At 41.1% G+C, this 13,979-nt stretch overlaps 1 protein-coding gene across 5 annotated transcripts in view; it reads left to right on the forward strand.

Annotated features, from left to right (window-relative positions):
- PCNX1 (pecanex 1) overlaps positions 1–13,979 on the forward strand; it is a 188,358-nt gene that overhangs the window by 157,695 nt on the left and 16,684 nt on the right. For all 5 annotated transcript variants that reach the window (XM_055538492.1, XM_055538494.1, XM_055538493.1 and 2 more), the window contains one exon: positions 13,309–13,409. In XM_055538492.1, the coding sequence (XP_055394467.1) occupies positions 13,309–13,409 (101 nt within the window). The remainder of the gene's footprint in view (positions 1–13,308; positions 13,410–13,979) is intronic.

Here is a 13,979-nt window from a genome sequence, read left to right on the forward strand (position 1 = left end):
GGGACCATTTTTAAAGTCTCTATTGAACTTGTTACAATATTGCTTATGTTTTATGTTTTAGTTTTTTGGCCATGAGGCATGTGGGATCTTAGCTCCCAGACCAGGGATTGAACCCTGACCCCCTGCATTAGAAGGCAAAGTCTTAACCACTGGGCCACCAGGGAAATCCCTAAATACAATTTTTTAAAGACCTGGAGGTCTTTAAAAATTTATTTGGCGGCACTGGGTCTTCATTGCTGCACATGGGCTTTCTCTAATTGCAGCAAGTGGAGGCTACTCTCTAGTTATAGTGCACAGGTCTCTCATGTGGTGCCTTCTTTTATTGCAGAGCACAGACCAGAGTGCAGAGGTTCAGTTGTTGCAACTCCAGGGCAAGCCGGCTCAGTTGTGGCTCACGGGCTCAGTTGCCCCACAACATGTGGGATCTTCCCAGACCAGGGATCATACTAATGTCCCTGTCCGCTACCTTGGCAGACAGATTCTCAACCACTGGACCACCAAGGAAGCCTCCTATAAATATTTTTGAACTTTGTTCTGTGACAATTAAATTCCTTGGGGACAATTAGATCTTTTCAGGGTTTACTTTTAAGCTTTCTTAGGAGGGACCAAAGCAGCCTTTAGACTGGGGCTATATTTTTCCCCATTAAGTATTCTTTTGAGACAGTATTCTTTTGAGCACTGTAGCCAATCACAGAACTTTCCATTCTTTTCTGCATTTTTCTGTTGCTTTTTTCCTTGGCCTTGGCTCATGTACTGATAAGTAATCTGCTGAACTCAAAAAAGGGACCTTCTGCCAGTCTCCAGAGCTTGCTCTCTGTGTAGCTATCTCCTTCTTGGCACTGTGCCCTACAAAACTCTAGCCACCTTGACCTTCCCAGACATCTTCCCAACCTGGAGGTCGCTAGGCTCCTGCATTCCTCTTCCTTATACTATGGCCTGGAAACTCTTACAGGGCTACCTCAGTTGTTTCCCTTTGCCCAGAGATTAGTATCCAGTAACTCAATATATTTTTTTCTTGGTCATTTCAGGTGCAAGGGTGTTGTTGTTTGGTTGCTAAGTCCTGTCTGACTCTTTGCAACACCATGGACTGCAGCACGTCAGTCTCCTCTGTCCTCCACTATCTCCTGGAGTTTGCTCAAATTCATGTCCATTGAGTCGGTGATGCTATCTAACCATCTCATCCTCTGCCGCCCCCTTCTCCTATTGCCTTCAATCTTTCCCACCTTCAGGATCTTTTTTTTTAAGTTATTTATTTTTTATTGAAGGATAATTGCTTTACAGAATTTTGTTGTTTTCTGACAAAACCTCAACATGAATCAGCCATAGGTATACGTATATCCCCTCCCTTTTGAATCTCCCTCCCATCTCCCTCCCCATCCCACCCTTCTAGGTTGATACAGAGCCCCTGTTTGAGTTTCCTGAGCCACACAGTAAATTCTGTTGACTATCTATTTTACATGTGGTAATGTAAGTTTTCATGTTACTGGTGTTCCTTATGTCTTACCCTCTCCTTCCCTATCCTCATGTCCATAAGTCTATTCTCTATGTCTATTTCTCCATTGTTGCCCTGTAAATAAATTCTTCAGTACCATTTATCTGGATTCCGTATATATCCATTAGAATATAGAGAAATATACTTATCTTTCTCGTTCTGACTTACTTCACTCTGTATAGTAGGTTCTGGGTTCATCCACCTCATTAGAACTGACTCAAATGTGTTCCTTTTTATGGCTAATATTCCATTGTGTATATGTACCATAGCTGCTTTATCCATTCATCTGTTGATGGACATCTAGGTTGCTTCCATTTTCTAGCTATTGTAAATAGTGTTGCAATGATCAGTGGGATACATGTGTATTTTTCAATTTTAGTTTCCTCAGGGTATATGCCTAGGAGTGGGATTGCTGGTTCATATGGTGGTTTTGTAGTAGATATAAAGGTCATCTGAGTTAAATTCACCCATTCCAGTCCATTTCAGTTCGCTGATTCCTAGAATGTCGACATTCACTCTTGCCATCTCTTGTTTGGCCACTTCCAATTTGCCTTGATTCATGGACCTGACATTCCAGGTTCCTATGCAATATTGCTCTTTACAGCATGGGACCTTGCTTCTATCACCAGTCACATCCACAGCTGGGTATTCTTTTTGCTTTGGCTCCATCCCTTCATTCTTTCTGGAGTTATTTCTCCACTGATCTCCAGTAGCATATTGGGCACCTACTGACGTGGGGAGTTCCTCTTTCAGTATCCTATCATTTTGCCTTTTCATACTGTTCATGGGGTTCTCAAGGCAAGAATACTGAAGTGGTTTGCCATTCCCTTCTCCAGTGGACCACATTCTGTCAGATCTCTCCACCATGACCCGCCCATCTTGGGTTGCCCCACGAGCATGGCTTAGTTTCATTGAGTTAGACAAGGCTGTGGTCCTAGTGTGATTAGATTGACTAGTTTTCTGTGAGTATGGTTTCAGTGTGTCTGCCTTCTGATGCCCTCTTGCAACACCTACCGTCTTATTTGGGTTTCTCTTACCTTGGGTGTGGGGTATCTCTTCACGGCTGCTCCTGCAAAGCGCAGCCATTGCTCCGTACCTTGGACGAGGGGTATCTCCTCACCGCCGCCCTTCCTGACCTTCAACGTGGGATAGCTCCTCTAGGCCCTCCTGTGCCCGCACAGCCACGGCTCCTTGGACGTGGGGTAGCTCCTCCCGCCCTCTGCCCCTGGCCTCGGGCTTAGGGGCATGGGGTATCTCTTGTCGCTGCCCCTGACCTCGGACGCTGGGTATCTCCTCTCGCCACCCACCCCGACCTCAGACGTGGGGTAGACAGAAGAACTGTACAAAAAAGATCTTCATGACCCAGATAAGCACGATGGTGTGATTACTGACCTAGAGCCAGACATCCTGGAATGTGAAGTCAAGTGGGCCTTAGAAAGCATCACTACGAACAAAGCTAGTGGAGGTGATGGAATTCCAGTGGAGCTATTCCAAATCCTGAAAGATGATGCTGTGCAAGTGCTGCACTCAATATGCCAGCAAATTTGGAAAACTCAGCAGTGGCCACAGGACTGGAAAAGGTCAGTTTTCATTCCAATCCCAAAGAAAGGCAATGCCAAAGAATGCTCAAACTACCGCACAATTGCACTCATCTCACACGCTAGTAAAGTAATGCTCAAAATTCTCCAAGCCAGGCTTCAGCAATATGTGAACCGTGAACTTCCTGATGTTCAAGCTGGTTTTAGAAAAGGCAGAGGAACCAGAGATCAAATATCCAACATCGGCTGGATCATGGAAAAAGCAAGAGAGTTCCAGAAAAACATCTATTTCTGCTTTATTGACTATGCCAAAGCCTTTGACTGTGTGGATCACAATAAACTGTGGAAAATTCTTCAAGAGATGGGAATCCCAGACCACCTGATCTGCCTCTTGAGAAATTTGTATGCAGGTCAGGAAGCAACAGTTAGAACTGGACATGGAACAACAGACTGGTTCCAAATAGGAAAAGGAGTATGTCAAGGCTGTATATTGTCACCCTGTTTATTTAACTTTTATGCAGAGTACATCATGAGAAACACTGGACTGGAAGAAACACAAACTGAAATCAAGATTGCTGGGAGAAATATCAATCACCTCAGATATGCAGATGACACCACCCTTATGGCAGAAAGTGAAGAGGAACTCAAAAGCCTCTTGATGAAAGTGAAAGTGGAGAGTGAAAAAGTTGGCTTAAAGCTCAACATTCAGAAAACGAAGATCATGGCATCTGGTCCCATCACTTCATGGGAAATAGAAGGGGAAACAGTGCAAACAGTGTCAGACTTTATTTTTTGGGGCTCCAAAATCACTGCAAGATGGTGACTGCAGCCATGACATTAAAAGACGCTTACTCCTTGGAAGGAAAGTTATGACCAACCTAGACAGCATATTCAAAAGCAGAGACATTACCTTGTCAACAAAAGTTCATCTAGTCAAGGCTATGGTTTTTCCTGTGGTCATGTATGTATGTGAGAGTTGGACTGTGAAGAAGGCTGAGCATCAAAGAATTGATGCTTTTGAACTGTGGTGTTGGAGAAGACTCTTGAGAGTCCCTTGGACTGCAAGGAGATCCAACAAGTCCATTCTGAAGGAGATCAGCCCTGGGTTTTCTTTGGAAGGATGATGCTAAAGCTGAAACTCCAGTACTTTGGCCACCTCATGCGAAGAGTTGACTCATTGGAAAAGAGTCTGATGCTGGGAGGGATTGGGGGCAGGAGGAGAAGAGGACGACAGAGGATGAGATGGCTGGATGGCATCACTGACTCGATGGACGTGAGTCTGGGTGAACTCCGGGAGTAGGTGATGGACAGGGAGGCCTGGCGTGCTGCGATTCATGGTGTCGCAAAGAGTCGGACACGACTGAGCGACTGATCTGATCTGATCTGATCTGATGGTGGTTTTATTCCTAGTTTTTTAAGGAATCTCCATACCATCTTCCATAGTGGCTGTATCAATTTACATTCCCACCAACAGTGCAAAGGTGTTCCCTTTTCTCCACCACCTCTCCATCATTTATTGTTTGTAGACTTTTTGATGATGGCCATTTCATGTGTTTGTTAGTCATCTGTATTTCTTCTTTGGAGAAATGTCTGTTAAGGTCTTTTTCCCAGTTTTTGATTGGGTTGTTTGTTTTCTCTGCTATTGAGTTGTATTAGCTGCTTGTATATTTTGGCAATTAATCCTTTGTCAGTTCTTTCATTTGCTATTATTTTCTCCCATTCTGAGGAGAAAATAATGTATTTTCACCTTGCTTAGTTTCGTTTGCTGTGCAAAAGCTTTTTATCAGTTTAATCAGGTCCCACTTGTTTACTTTTGTTTTTATTTCTGTTACTCTAGGAGGTGGATCATAGAGGATCTTGCTTTGATTTATGTCATCAAGTGTTCTGCCTATGTTTTCCTCTAAGAGTTTTATAGTTTCTGGTCTTATATTTAGGTCTTTAATTCATTTTAAGTTTATCTTTGTGTGTGGTGTTAGGAAGTGTTCTAATTTCATTCTTCTACGTATAGCTGTCCTGTTTTCCCAGCACCATTTTATTGAAGAGGCTGTCTTTGCCCCATTGTATATTCTTGCCTCCTTTGTCAAAAATAAGGTACCCATAGTTGCATGGGTTTATTTCTGGGCTTTCTATTTTATTTCATTGTTCTATATCTGTTTGTTTGTTTGTTTTTAACAAACTTTTATTGAGAGTCTGTTACATTTTTTCTGCTTTGTTTAGTTAGCATCTAATCCAATAACTGGTGCATGCTAAGTCACTTCAGTCGTTTCCGACTCTGTGCAACCCCATAGACAGCAGCCCACCAGGCTTCCCGTCCCTGGGATTCTCCAGGCAAGAACACTGGAGTGGGTTGCCATTTCCTTCTCCAATGTAGGAAAGTGAAAAGTGAAAGTGAAGTCGCTCAGTCGTGTCCGACTCTTAGCGACCCCATGGACTGCAGCCTAACAGGCTCCTCCGTCCATGGGATTTTCCAGGCAAGAGTACTGGAGTGGGGTGCCATCTATATCTGTTTTTGTGCCAGTGCCAAACTGTCTTGATGACTCTAGCTTTGTAATATAATCTGAAGTCAGGAAGGTTGATTCCTCCAGCTCCATTCTTCTTTGTCAGGACTGCTTTGGCTATTCGGGGTCTTTTGTGTTCACATATGAATTGTGAAATTTTTTGTTCTAGTTCTGTGAAAAATGCCATTGGCAATTTGATAGGGATCACATTTAATCTGTAGATTGCATTTGGTAGTATAGTCATTTTCACAGTATTGATTCTTCCTACCCAGGAACATGGAATATCTCTCCATCTGTTTATGTCCCCATTGATTTCTTTCATTAGTGTCTTATAATTTTCTGCATACAGTTCTTTTGTCTTCTTAGGTAAGTTTATTCCTAGATATTTACTTTTTTTGTTGTTGTTGCAGTGGTGAATGGGATTGATTCCTTAATTTCTCTTTCTGATTTTTCATTGTTAGTATATAGAAATGCAAGTGATTTCTGTGTATTGACTTTGTATCCTGCCACTTTGCTAAATTCACTGATTAGCTCTAGTAATTTTCTGATACTATCTTTAGGGTTTTCTATGTACAGTATCATGTCATCTGCAAATAGTGAGAACTTTACTTCTTCTTTTCCAATCTGGATTCCTTTTATTTCTTTTTCTTCTCTGATTGCTGTAGCTGGGACTTCCAGCGCTATGCTGAATAATAGTGGGGAAAGTGGACACCCTTGTCTTGTTCCTGATCTTAGGGAGAATGTTTTCAATTTTTCACCATTGAGAATATTTGCTGTAGGCTTATCACATATGGCCTTTACTATGTTGAGGTAAAGGAGATCAGTCCTGGGTGTTCGTTGGAAGGACTGATGCTGAAGCTGAAACTCCAATACTTTGGCCACTTCATGTGAAGAGTTGACTCATTGGAAAAGACTCTGATGCTGGGAGGGATTGGGGGCAGGAGGAGGAGACGACAGAGGATGAGATGGCTGGATGGCATCACCAACTTGATGGACATGAGTTTTAGTGAACTCTGGGAGTTGGTGATGGACAGGGAGGCCTGGCGTGCTGCGATTCATGGGGTCACAAAGAGTCGGACATGACTGAGCGACTAAACTGAACTGATGTTGAGGTAGGTTCCCTCTGTGCCCATTTTTTGGAGAGTTTTAATTATAAATGGGTACTAAATTTTGTCAAAGGCTTTTTCTGCCTCTATTGAGATTATCATATGGTTTTTATCTTTCAATTTGTTAATGTGGTGTATCACACTGATTGATTTATATATATTGAAGAATCCTTGCATCCCTGGAATAAACCCAACTTGATCATGGTGTATGAGCTTTTTGATGTGGTAGTGAATTCTGTTTGCTAAAATTTTGTTGAGGATTTTTGCATCTATGTTCATCAGTGATATTGGCCTGTAGTTTTCTTTTTTTGTGTTGTTTTTGTCTGGTTTTGGTATCAGGATGATGGTGGCCTCATAGAATGAGTTTGGAAGTGTTCCTTCCTCTGCGATTGAAGGATAGGCATTAGCTTTTCTCTAAATGTTTGGTAGAATTCTCCTGTGAAGCCATGTGGTCCTGGGCTTTTGTTTTTGGGGAGATTTTTTATCACAGCTTCAATTTCAGTGCTTATAACTGGATTGTTCATAATTTCTATTTCTTCCTGGTTCAGTCTTGGAAGGTTGAACTTTTCTAAGAATCTGTCCATTTCTTCCAGGTTATCTATTTTATTGCCATATAGTTGTTCATAATAGTCTCTTATAATCATTTGTATTTCTACATTGTCTGTTGTAACCTGTCCTTTTTCATTTCTGATTTTGTTGATTTGATTCTTCTCTCTTTTTTTCCTGATAAGTCTGGCTAAAGTTTTGTCACTTGTGTTTATTTGCTCAAAGAACCAGCTTTTAGTTTTATTAATCTTTACTATTGTTTCTTTCATTTCTTTTTCATTTATTTCTGCTCAGATCTTTATGATATCTTTCCTTCTGCTAATTTTGGGGGGTTTTGTTCTTCTTTTCCCAGTTGTTTTAGGTGTAAAGTTAGGTTGTCTATTCAATGTTTTTCTTGTTTCTTGAGGTAGGAATATACCACTACAAACTTCCCTCTTAGAACTGCTTTTGCTGCATCCCATAGGTTTTGAGTTGTGTTTTCATTGTCATTTGTTTCTAGAAATATTTTTATTTCCCTTTTGATTTCTTCAGTAACCTGTTGGTTATTTAGAAATGTGTTGTTTAATCTCCATGTGTTTTTGTTTCTTATTGTTTTTTTCTTGTAATTGATAATCTAGTCTCATAACATTGTGGTCAGAGAAGATGCCTGATAGGATTTCAGTTTTCTTACATTTACTGAGGTTTGGTTTGTGACCCAAGATGTGTTATATCCTGTAGAGTGTTGCATGTGCACTTGAGAAGATGTATTCTTCTGCATTTGGATAGAATGTCCTGAAGATGTCAATGAGATCCATCTCATCTAATGTGTCATTTAAAACTTGTGTTTCTTATTAATTTTCTGTTTTGATGATCTGACCGTTGATAAAAGTGGGATGTTAAAGTCTCCTACTATCATTGTGTTACTGTCAGTTTCTCCTTTTCTGTCTGTTAGTGTTTGTCTTATGTGTTGAGGTGCTCCTCTGTTGGGTGCATAGATATTTACAGTTGTTGTGTCTTCCTCTTGGATTGATCCCTCCATCATTTTGTAGTGGCCTTCCTTATCTCTTGTAATCTTTATTTTAAGGTCTATTTTGTCTGATATGAAGATTGCTACTCCAGCTTTCTTTTGCTTCCCATTTGCATGGAATATATTTTTCCATCCTCTCACTTTCAGTCTATATGTATCTTTAGGTCTGAAGTGGGTTTCTTGAAAACAGCGTATATATGGGTCTTGTTTTTGTATCCATTCAGCCAGTCTGTGTCTTTCGGTTGGAGCATTTAATCTATTTACATTTAAAGTAATTATTGATATATACGTTCCTATTGCCATTTTCATAATTGTTTGGGGTTGATTTTGTAGATCTTTTCTCTTCTCATGTATTTCTTGGCTGTATAAGTCCCTTTAACATTTGTTGTAAATCTAATTTGGTGGTATTTAATTCTCTTAACTTTTGCTTGTCTGAAAAGGTTATTCCTCCATCAGTTTTGAATGAGATCCTTGCTGAGTACAGTAATCTTGGTTGTAGATTTTTCCCTTTCAGTACTTTAAATATATCTTGCCATTCTCTTCTGGCCTGCAGTTTCTGCTGAAAGGTTTCCCTTGTATGTTACTTGTTGCTTCTCCCTTGCTGCTTTTAATTCTTTCTTTGTGTTAGTCTTTGTTAGTTTGATTAGTATATGTCTTGGCGTGTTTCTCCTTAGGTTTATCCTGTATGGGACTCTTTGCACCTCTTGGACTGGATTGACTATTTCCTTTGCCATGTTGGGGAAATTTTCAACTATAATCTCTTCAGAAATTTTCTCATACTCTTTCCTTTTCTCTTCCTCTTCTTGGACCCCTATAATTCGAATGTTGGTGCATTTGGTATTGTCCCAGAGGTCTCTGAGACTATCCTCAGTTCTTTTCATTCTTTTTACTTTGTTCTGCTCTTCAAAAGGTTTTTCCACCATTTTATCTTCCAGCTCACTGATGCGTTCTGCCTCAGGTATTCTGCTATTGATTCCTTCTAGAGTATTTTTAATTTCAGTAATTGTGTTGTTTGTCTCTGTATGTTTATTCTTTAATTCTTCTAGGTCTTTGTTAATTGATTCTTGCATTTTCTCCATTTTGTTTTCAAGGTTTTTGATCATCTTTACTATCATTATGTTGAATTCTTTTTCGATAGTTTGCCTATTTTCTCTTCATTTATTTGGACTTCTGTGTTTGTGGTTTATTTGTGTAGTATTTCTCTGCCTTTTTTTTTTTTTTAAACTTACTGTATTTGAGATCTCCTTTTCCAGACTTCAAGGAAAGTTGAATTCTTTCCTTGAAGAAAGTTGAATTCTTTCTTCCTTTTGGTTTCTGCCCTCCTAAGGTGGTCCAGTGGTTTGTGCAGGGTGAGATTTGTGCTGAGTTTTTGTGTTTGTTTGTTTGTTTTTCCTCTGATGGGCAAGGCTGAGTGAGGTGGTAATCTGTCTGCTGCTGATGTTGTTTGTCTTTTTGTTTTGTTTGCTGTTTAGGTGAGGTGTCCTGCACAGGGTGCCGTGGGTGGTGCTGGGTTTCATCTATGCTGAGTCCTCACTGTTCGCTACTCCCTAGAGTTGCTGCTGTCACAAGTCCTCCCCCTGGGAGTCACGGCTCTCCTTACTCCCTAGGATGCCCTCTAGCACTGTGCTCATCTCTGGACCTGCTGTGATGGCACCTCAGATTCTAATCTGGTCCTGCTTCTGTGTGTTCTTGCCTCCAGGGTCCACAGCTATCAGAGCTAGCGTGTTTTCTTTTGTGGGAGCTCTCAGTGACCTTTTATGTCATAGACAACAGCCTGCCTAGTTGATCGTGTGGATTTAGTCTGCAGCCTGTACAGCTGGTGGGGAGGTTTTGGGTCTTCTTCCTTAGCCACACTGCCCCTGGATTTCGATTGTGGTTTTATTTCCACCTCTACATGGGGGTCGTCCATTGGAGTTTGTTCCTGAGGCTGCCCTGGAGGACTTGGGTTTGCTCCTGTGAGGGCCAGGTCTGGAGGTGGTGCAGCTGCTTGGGTCACAGGAGTTCTGGCAGCACCAGGTACTCAGGGGAGTTGGTACTAGGGCAGCAGGAAATATAGTGCTCTAGAAGGGTATGGCAACCAGTATTGGTCAGTAAGCTCCAGTATTCTTGCCTGGAGAAACCCCCTCCCTGACAGAGAAGCCTGGCAGGCCATAGTCTGCTGCTGCTGCTGCTAAGTCACTTCAGTCTCGTCCGAGTCTGTGCGACCCCATAGACGGCAGCCCACCAGGCTCCCCCGTCCCTGGGATTCTCCAGGCAAGAGCACTGGAGTGGGTTGCCATTTCCTTCTCCAATGCATGAAAGTGAAAAGGGAAAGTGAAGTCGCTCGGTTGTGTCCGACTCGCAGCGACCGCATGGACTGCAGCCCACCAGGCTTCTCCATCCATGGAATTTTCCAGGCAAGAGTACTGGAGTGGGGTGCCATTGCCTTCTCCAGCCACAGTCTACAGGGTTGCAAAGAGTTGGACACAACCAAAGTGACACTGTGTGCATAGATGCAAGAGCTTTTTCGCCTGTGGCAGCTCTGCCCCAGTGAGAGTTGAGTGTGAAGGTGGCGCAGCTGCTTGGCTTGCAGGGAGCCTGGTGGCGCCAGGTGTGCAGGGACTTGGACTGCCTCTACCACAGGGGTTATGGCCCTATCAGAGTCTTTTTTTCTGAGCCTCTTGTAGCTGGTGATCAGAAAGCCTTTTTGGCCAGCCTTTCTCCATAGCTCCGCCTGTTCAGGCACTTAGACGGCTCCCTTCCTTCTCTGTTGTTCAGCACGTCAGGCACATAGAGGGGACTCCTGGCTGGGGTCCTACTCTGTACATTGACAGGTCAGGCACTTAAAGGGGCATGTAGGTGGGATCCTGCTCTGTAATTCAGTGCATCAGGCGTTTGATGAGCCAGCCTCTCTATTATTCAACTGTGGATGCTGGCATGTGGCGGGAGAGAGGGTATGGAGATGGCTCCACCTCCTACGTGTAACTCAGCAGTATCACCTTGCTTCCATGGATGCCTGGCTTTCCTCCACAGACATTTCCCACCACAATCTCCTCCCTCACATCCCCTCAGTTCATCTCTCTGCAGTCAACAGCAGCCCTCGCCCTTGGATTGCTCCACAATCCCAAAACTCCAGCTCCCGGCTGCTGCACCTTCCAGGGGACCAGTGTTCTTGTCTGGGATATGTATGGCTGCGGCAAGGACTGTCTGATTATCATTCTACTTAGGCTGCCACAGATCAGCCGTTTCACTCTCAGGCTTGAATATTTCTCCTCTGACTCAGAGAATTACCCTGATGTGGGGATCGGACCCCTGCTTCGCTTCCCCCTCCTGCCAAGGGCAGGTCCAGCCCTACTAACTCTCCTGTTCTTCGTCCTACTGAGTTTTGTGTGGTTCGATATATTCTTTTCCACTGGTCAGGTACTCCTGTCCGCTCTCAGCTGGTGTTCTGCATGCACTTCTGTGTCTGAAGGGGTATTCCTGATGTATCATGGAGAGAAAGGTACTCCACGTCCACCTACTCCTCGGCCATCTTGTTCTCCCAGGATCTGTTTCAGTGAGTTGGCTCTTCACATCAGGTGGCCCAAGTTTTGGAGCTTCAGCTTTAGCAGCAGTGTCTTTATTACTGTATCTTGACCAGTTCCAGAAGCCTGAACTAAATTAAGAAAAAAAAATTTTTCCCCCATAACAGAAGCAGTACATTTTCAGCATACTGCTTCTGTTATGGGAAAAAAATTTTTTTTTTCTTAATTTAGTTGACTGGGTCGGGGAGAGAGGGAGACAGAAAAGAAAGAAATGTAGGCTCTCCTTCACAGTTAAAATTAACTAAATTACCCAGTTAATGGTAATTAATTAAACAGTCTATATTAAGCTAGTATCTTAGACAGCTGCCCTTTTCTCTTTATGTTAATGGTTTATAAAATCAGATAAATATATATATATAATTGGAAAAGATAGAATAATTAAGCTCATTAAAAGCCTAATCCATGATTCTTCAATGTTAGCATACATTAGAATGTGACGGGAGTGTGATAGGTGAACCCCACCTCCAGAACTTGACTTCACAGGTCTGAAATGGCTCTAGAATTTGCATTTCTAATAAGTTCCCAGGTGATGCTCTTGTTGTGTCCCAGGATTACACTTTGAGAACTGCTGCATTCGATTGTTTCTCAGTAATTAAGATGCTACCAAGATTCTCTTTAGTATTATGTAAGTTGTACCATTTTGTGTGTGTGTGTGTATATATATAATTATTGCATATGTTTATATATAATATATATTTAATAGTCAATAATAAAGGTATGCAACTGCAAAAGAATTAAAAGGTTGAATGAAGGAAAGCAACATTCTATAGACATCAGTTTAATTTTCTTTAATGTGGTTATCGTCACTGATAGGCTAATGCTGTTGTCACTAATGCTTGCCAGGTTAAGTTGAGAAATAACTAATTAATAAACAGAATATTATATTTCAGGAGAGGGCAGAATCAGTAATGATGTATATCAGCAAGTACTTTGAGATGTTTAGCTAAGAGCCTAACACTCTAATACAGCCAGTTTTTTTTAGTATGTTCCAGTATTATTATAAAGCATTAGTTTTATTTAAAGATTCCAAAGAACCTCCTTATACACATTCATACTTCATTTTATGCTGTTTCTTTTCACTAGAACTTATATTTGAGGAGATAGTAAGTATATGCTACTTGAGTTCCTTGTCCTCTCTGATTTTTTAAATAGATTTTTCTGATTCGGTAAATACTTATATACCATTCTGATAAGTAATATTCTTTTGTTCTTTTTTATTGAGATATAATTGACATACAACATTAATTAGTTTCAGGTATACAGCATAATGATTTGATATTTGTATATATTGCAAAATGATCACCACAATAGCTCTAGTTAACATCCTTCATCATACAGTTACAGAATTATTTTTTCCTTGTGATGAGAACTTACAAGATCTACTCTCTTAGTAACTGTCAAATATGCAGTATAGTATTACTAAACTGGAGTCAACCATGCTATGCATTACATCCCCATGACTTACTCATTTTATAAGTGGAAATTTGTGCCTTCGACCCCCTTCACCCTGTTCCTTGTTTTCTTTCCCTTTTTTTTTTTTTTTTTTTTTTCATTTAAAGCCACTGGATGTGGACAAAGATTCATCTCTGGTGACTCTTTGTTATGGACTCTGTGTTCTGGGACGGAGAGCTTTGGGGACTGCATCCCACCATATGTCCAGGTAAGGAAGGCATTGCTGTTTTCAGAAACAGACTAGGAAGCTCTATAACCAAAATCTGAAAAATCTGAAATGGTTTTTAATGGAAGCATTCTATGTTAATTTATTACAAATGTTTCTTCAGATATTGTATAGATCTTTTTAGTAAACACAGTGGAATTCGAAGTGGTTAAAAGAACTAACTTTTAAAATTCACATGTGTGTAGGCAGCTGCAGATAATGAGAATTTAATAATTTAAGACATTAAAAAAATAACTCATAATGTATGATTGGTGTCTTCCCATATACATCTATTTTTCTAACAGTTCACTTCCTTTTATTTTTATTTTTCTCCTTTTAGTCTTTGCTCAGAGCATTTATATTCTTAATATAATGGTACATTAGATTTGGGGACTCTAAATGTAAACTGGATTTCTTGTTGTGAACACCCAGTTGAATTAGAATTAAGAAATGCCACATAACACTTCTTCTCTGATTACTTCATATTTTCCATTAGGCCCTCCTTACTTTCAAGTTAGAGAGTCTTTACCTTCTGTTTATGTTCAAGGACTCACTGTTACAGTAGGTCATAAA

Source organism: Bubalus kerabau, chromosome 10, assembly GCF_029407905.1.
Source record: "Bubalus kerabau isolate K-KA32 ecotype Philippines breed swamp buffalo chromosome 10, PCC_UOA_SB_1v2, whole genome shotgun sequence".
In the NCBI taxonomy this organism is placed as follows: Eukaryota; Metazoa; Chordata; class Mammalia; order Artiodactyla; family Bovidae; genus Bubalus; species Bubalus kerabau.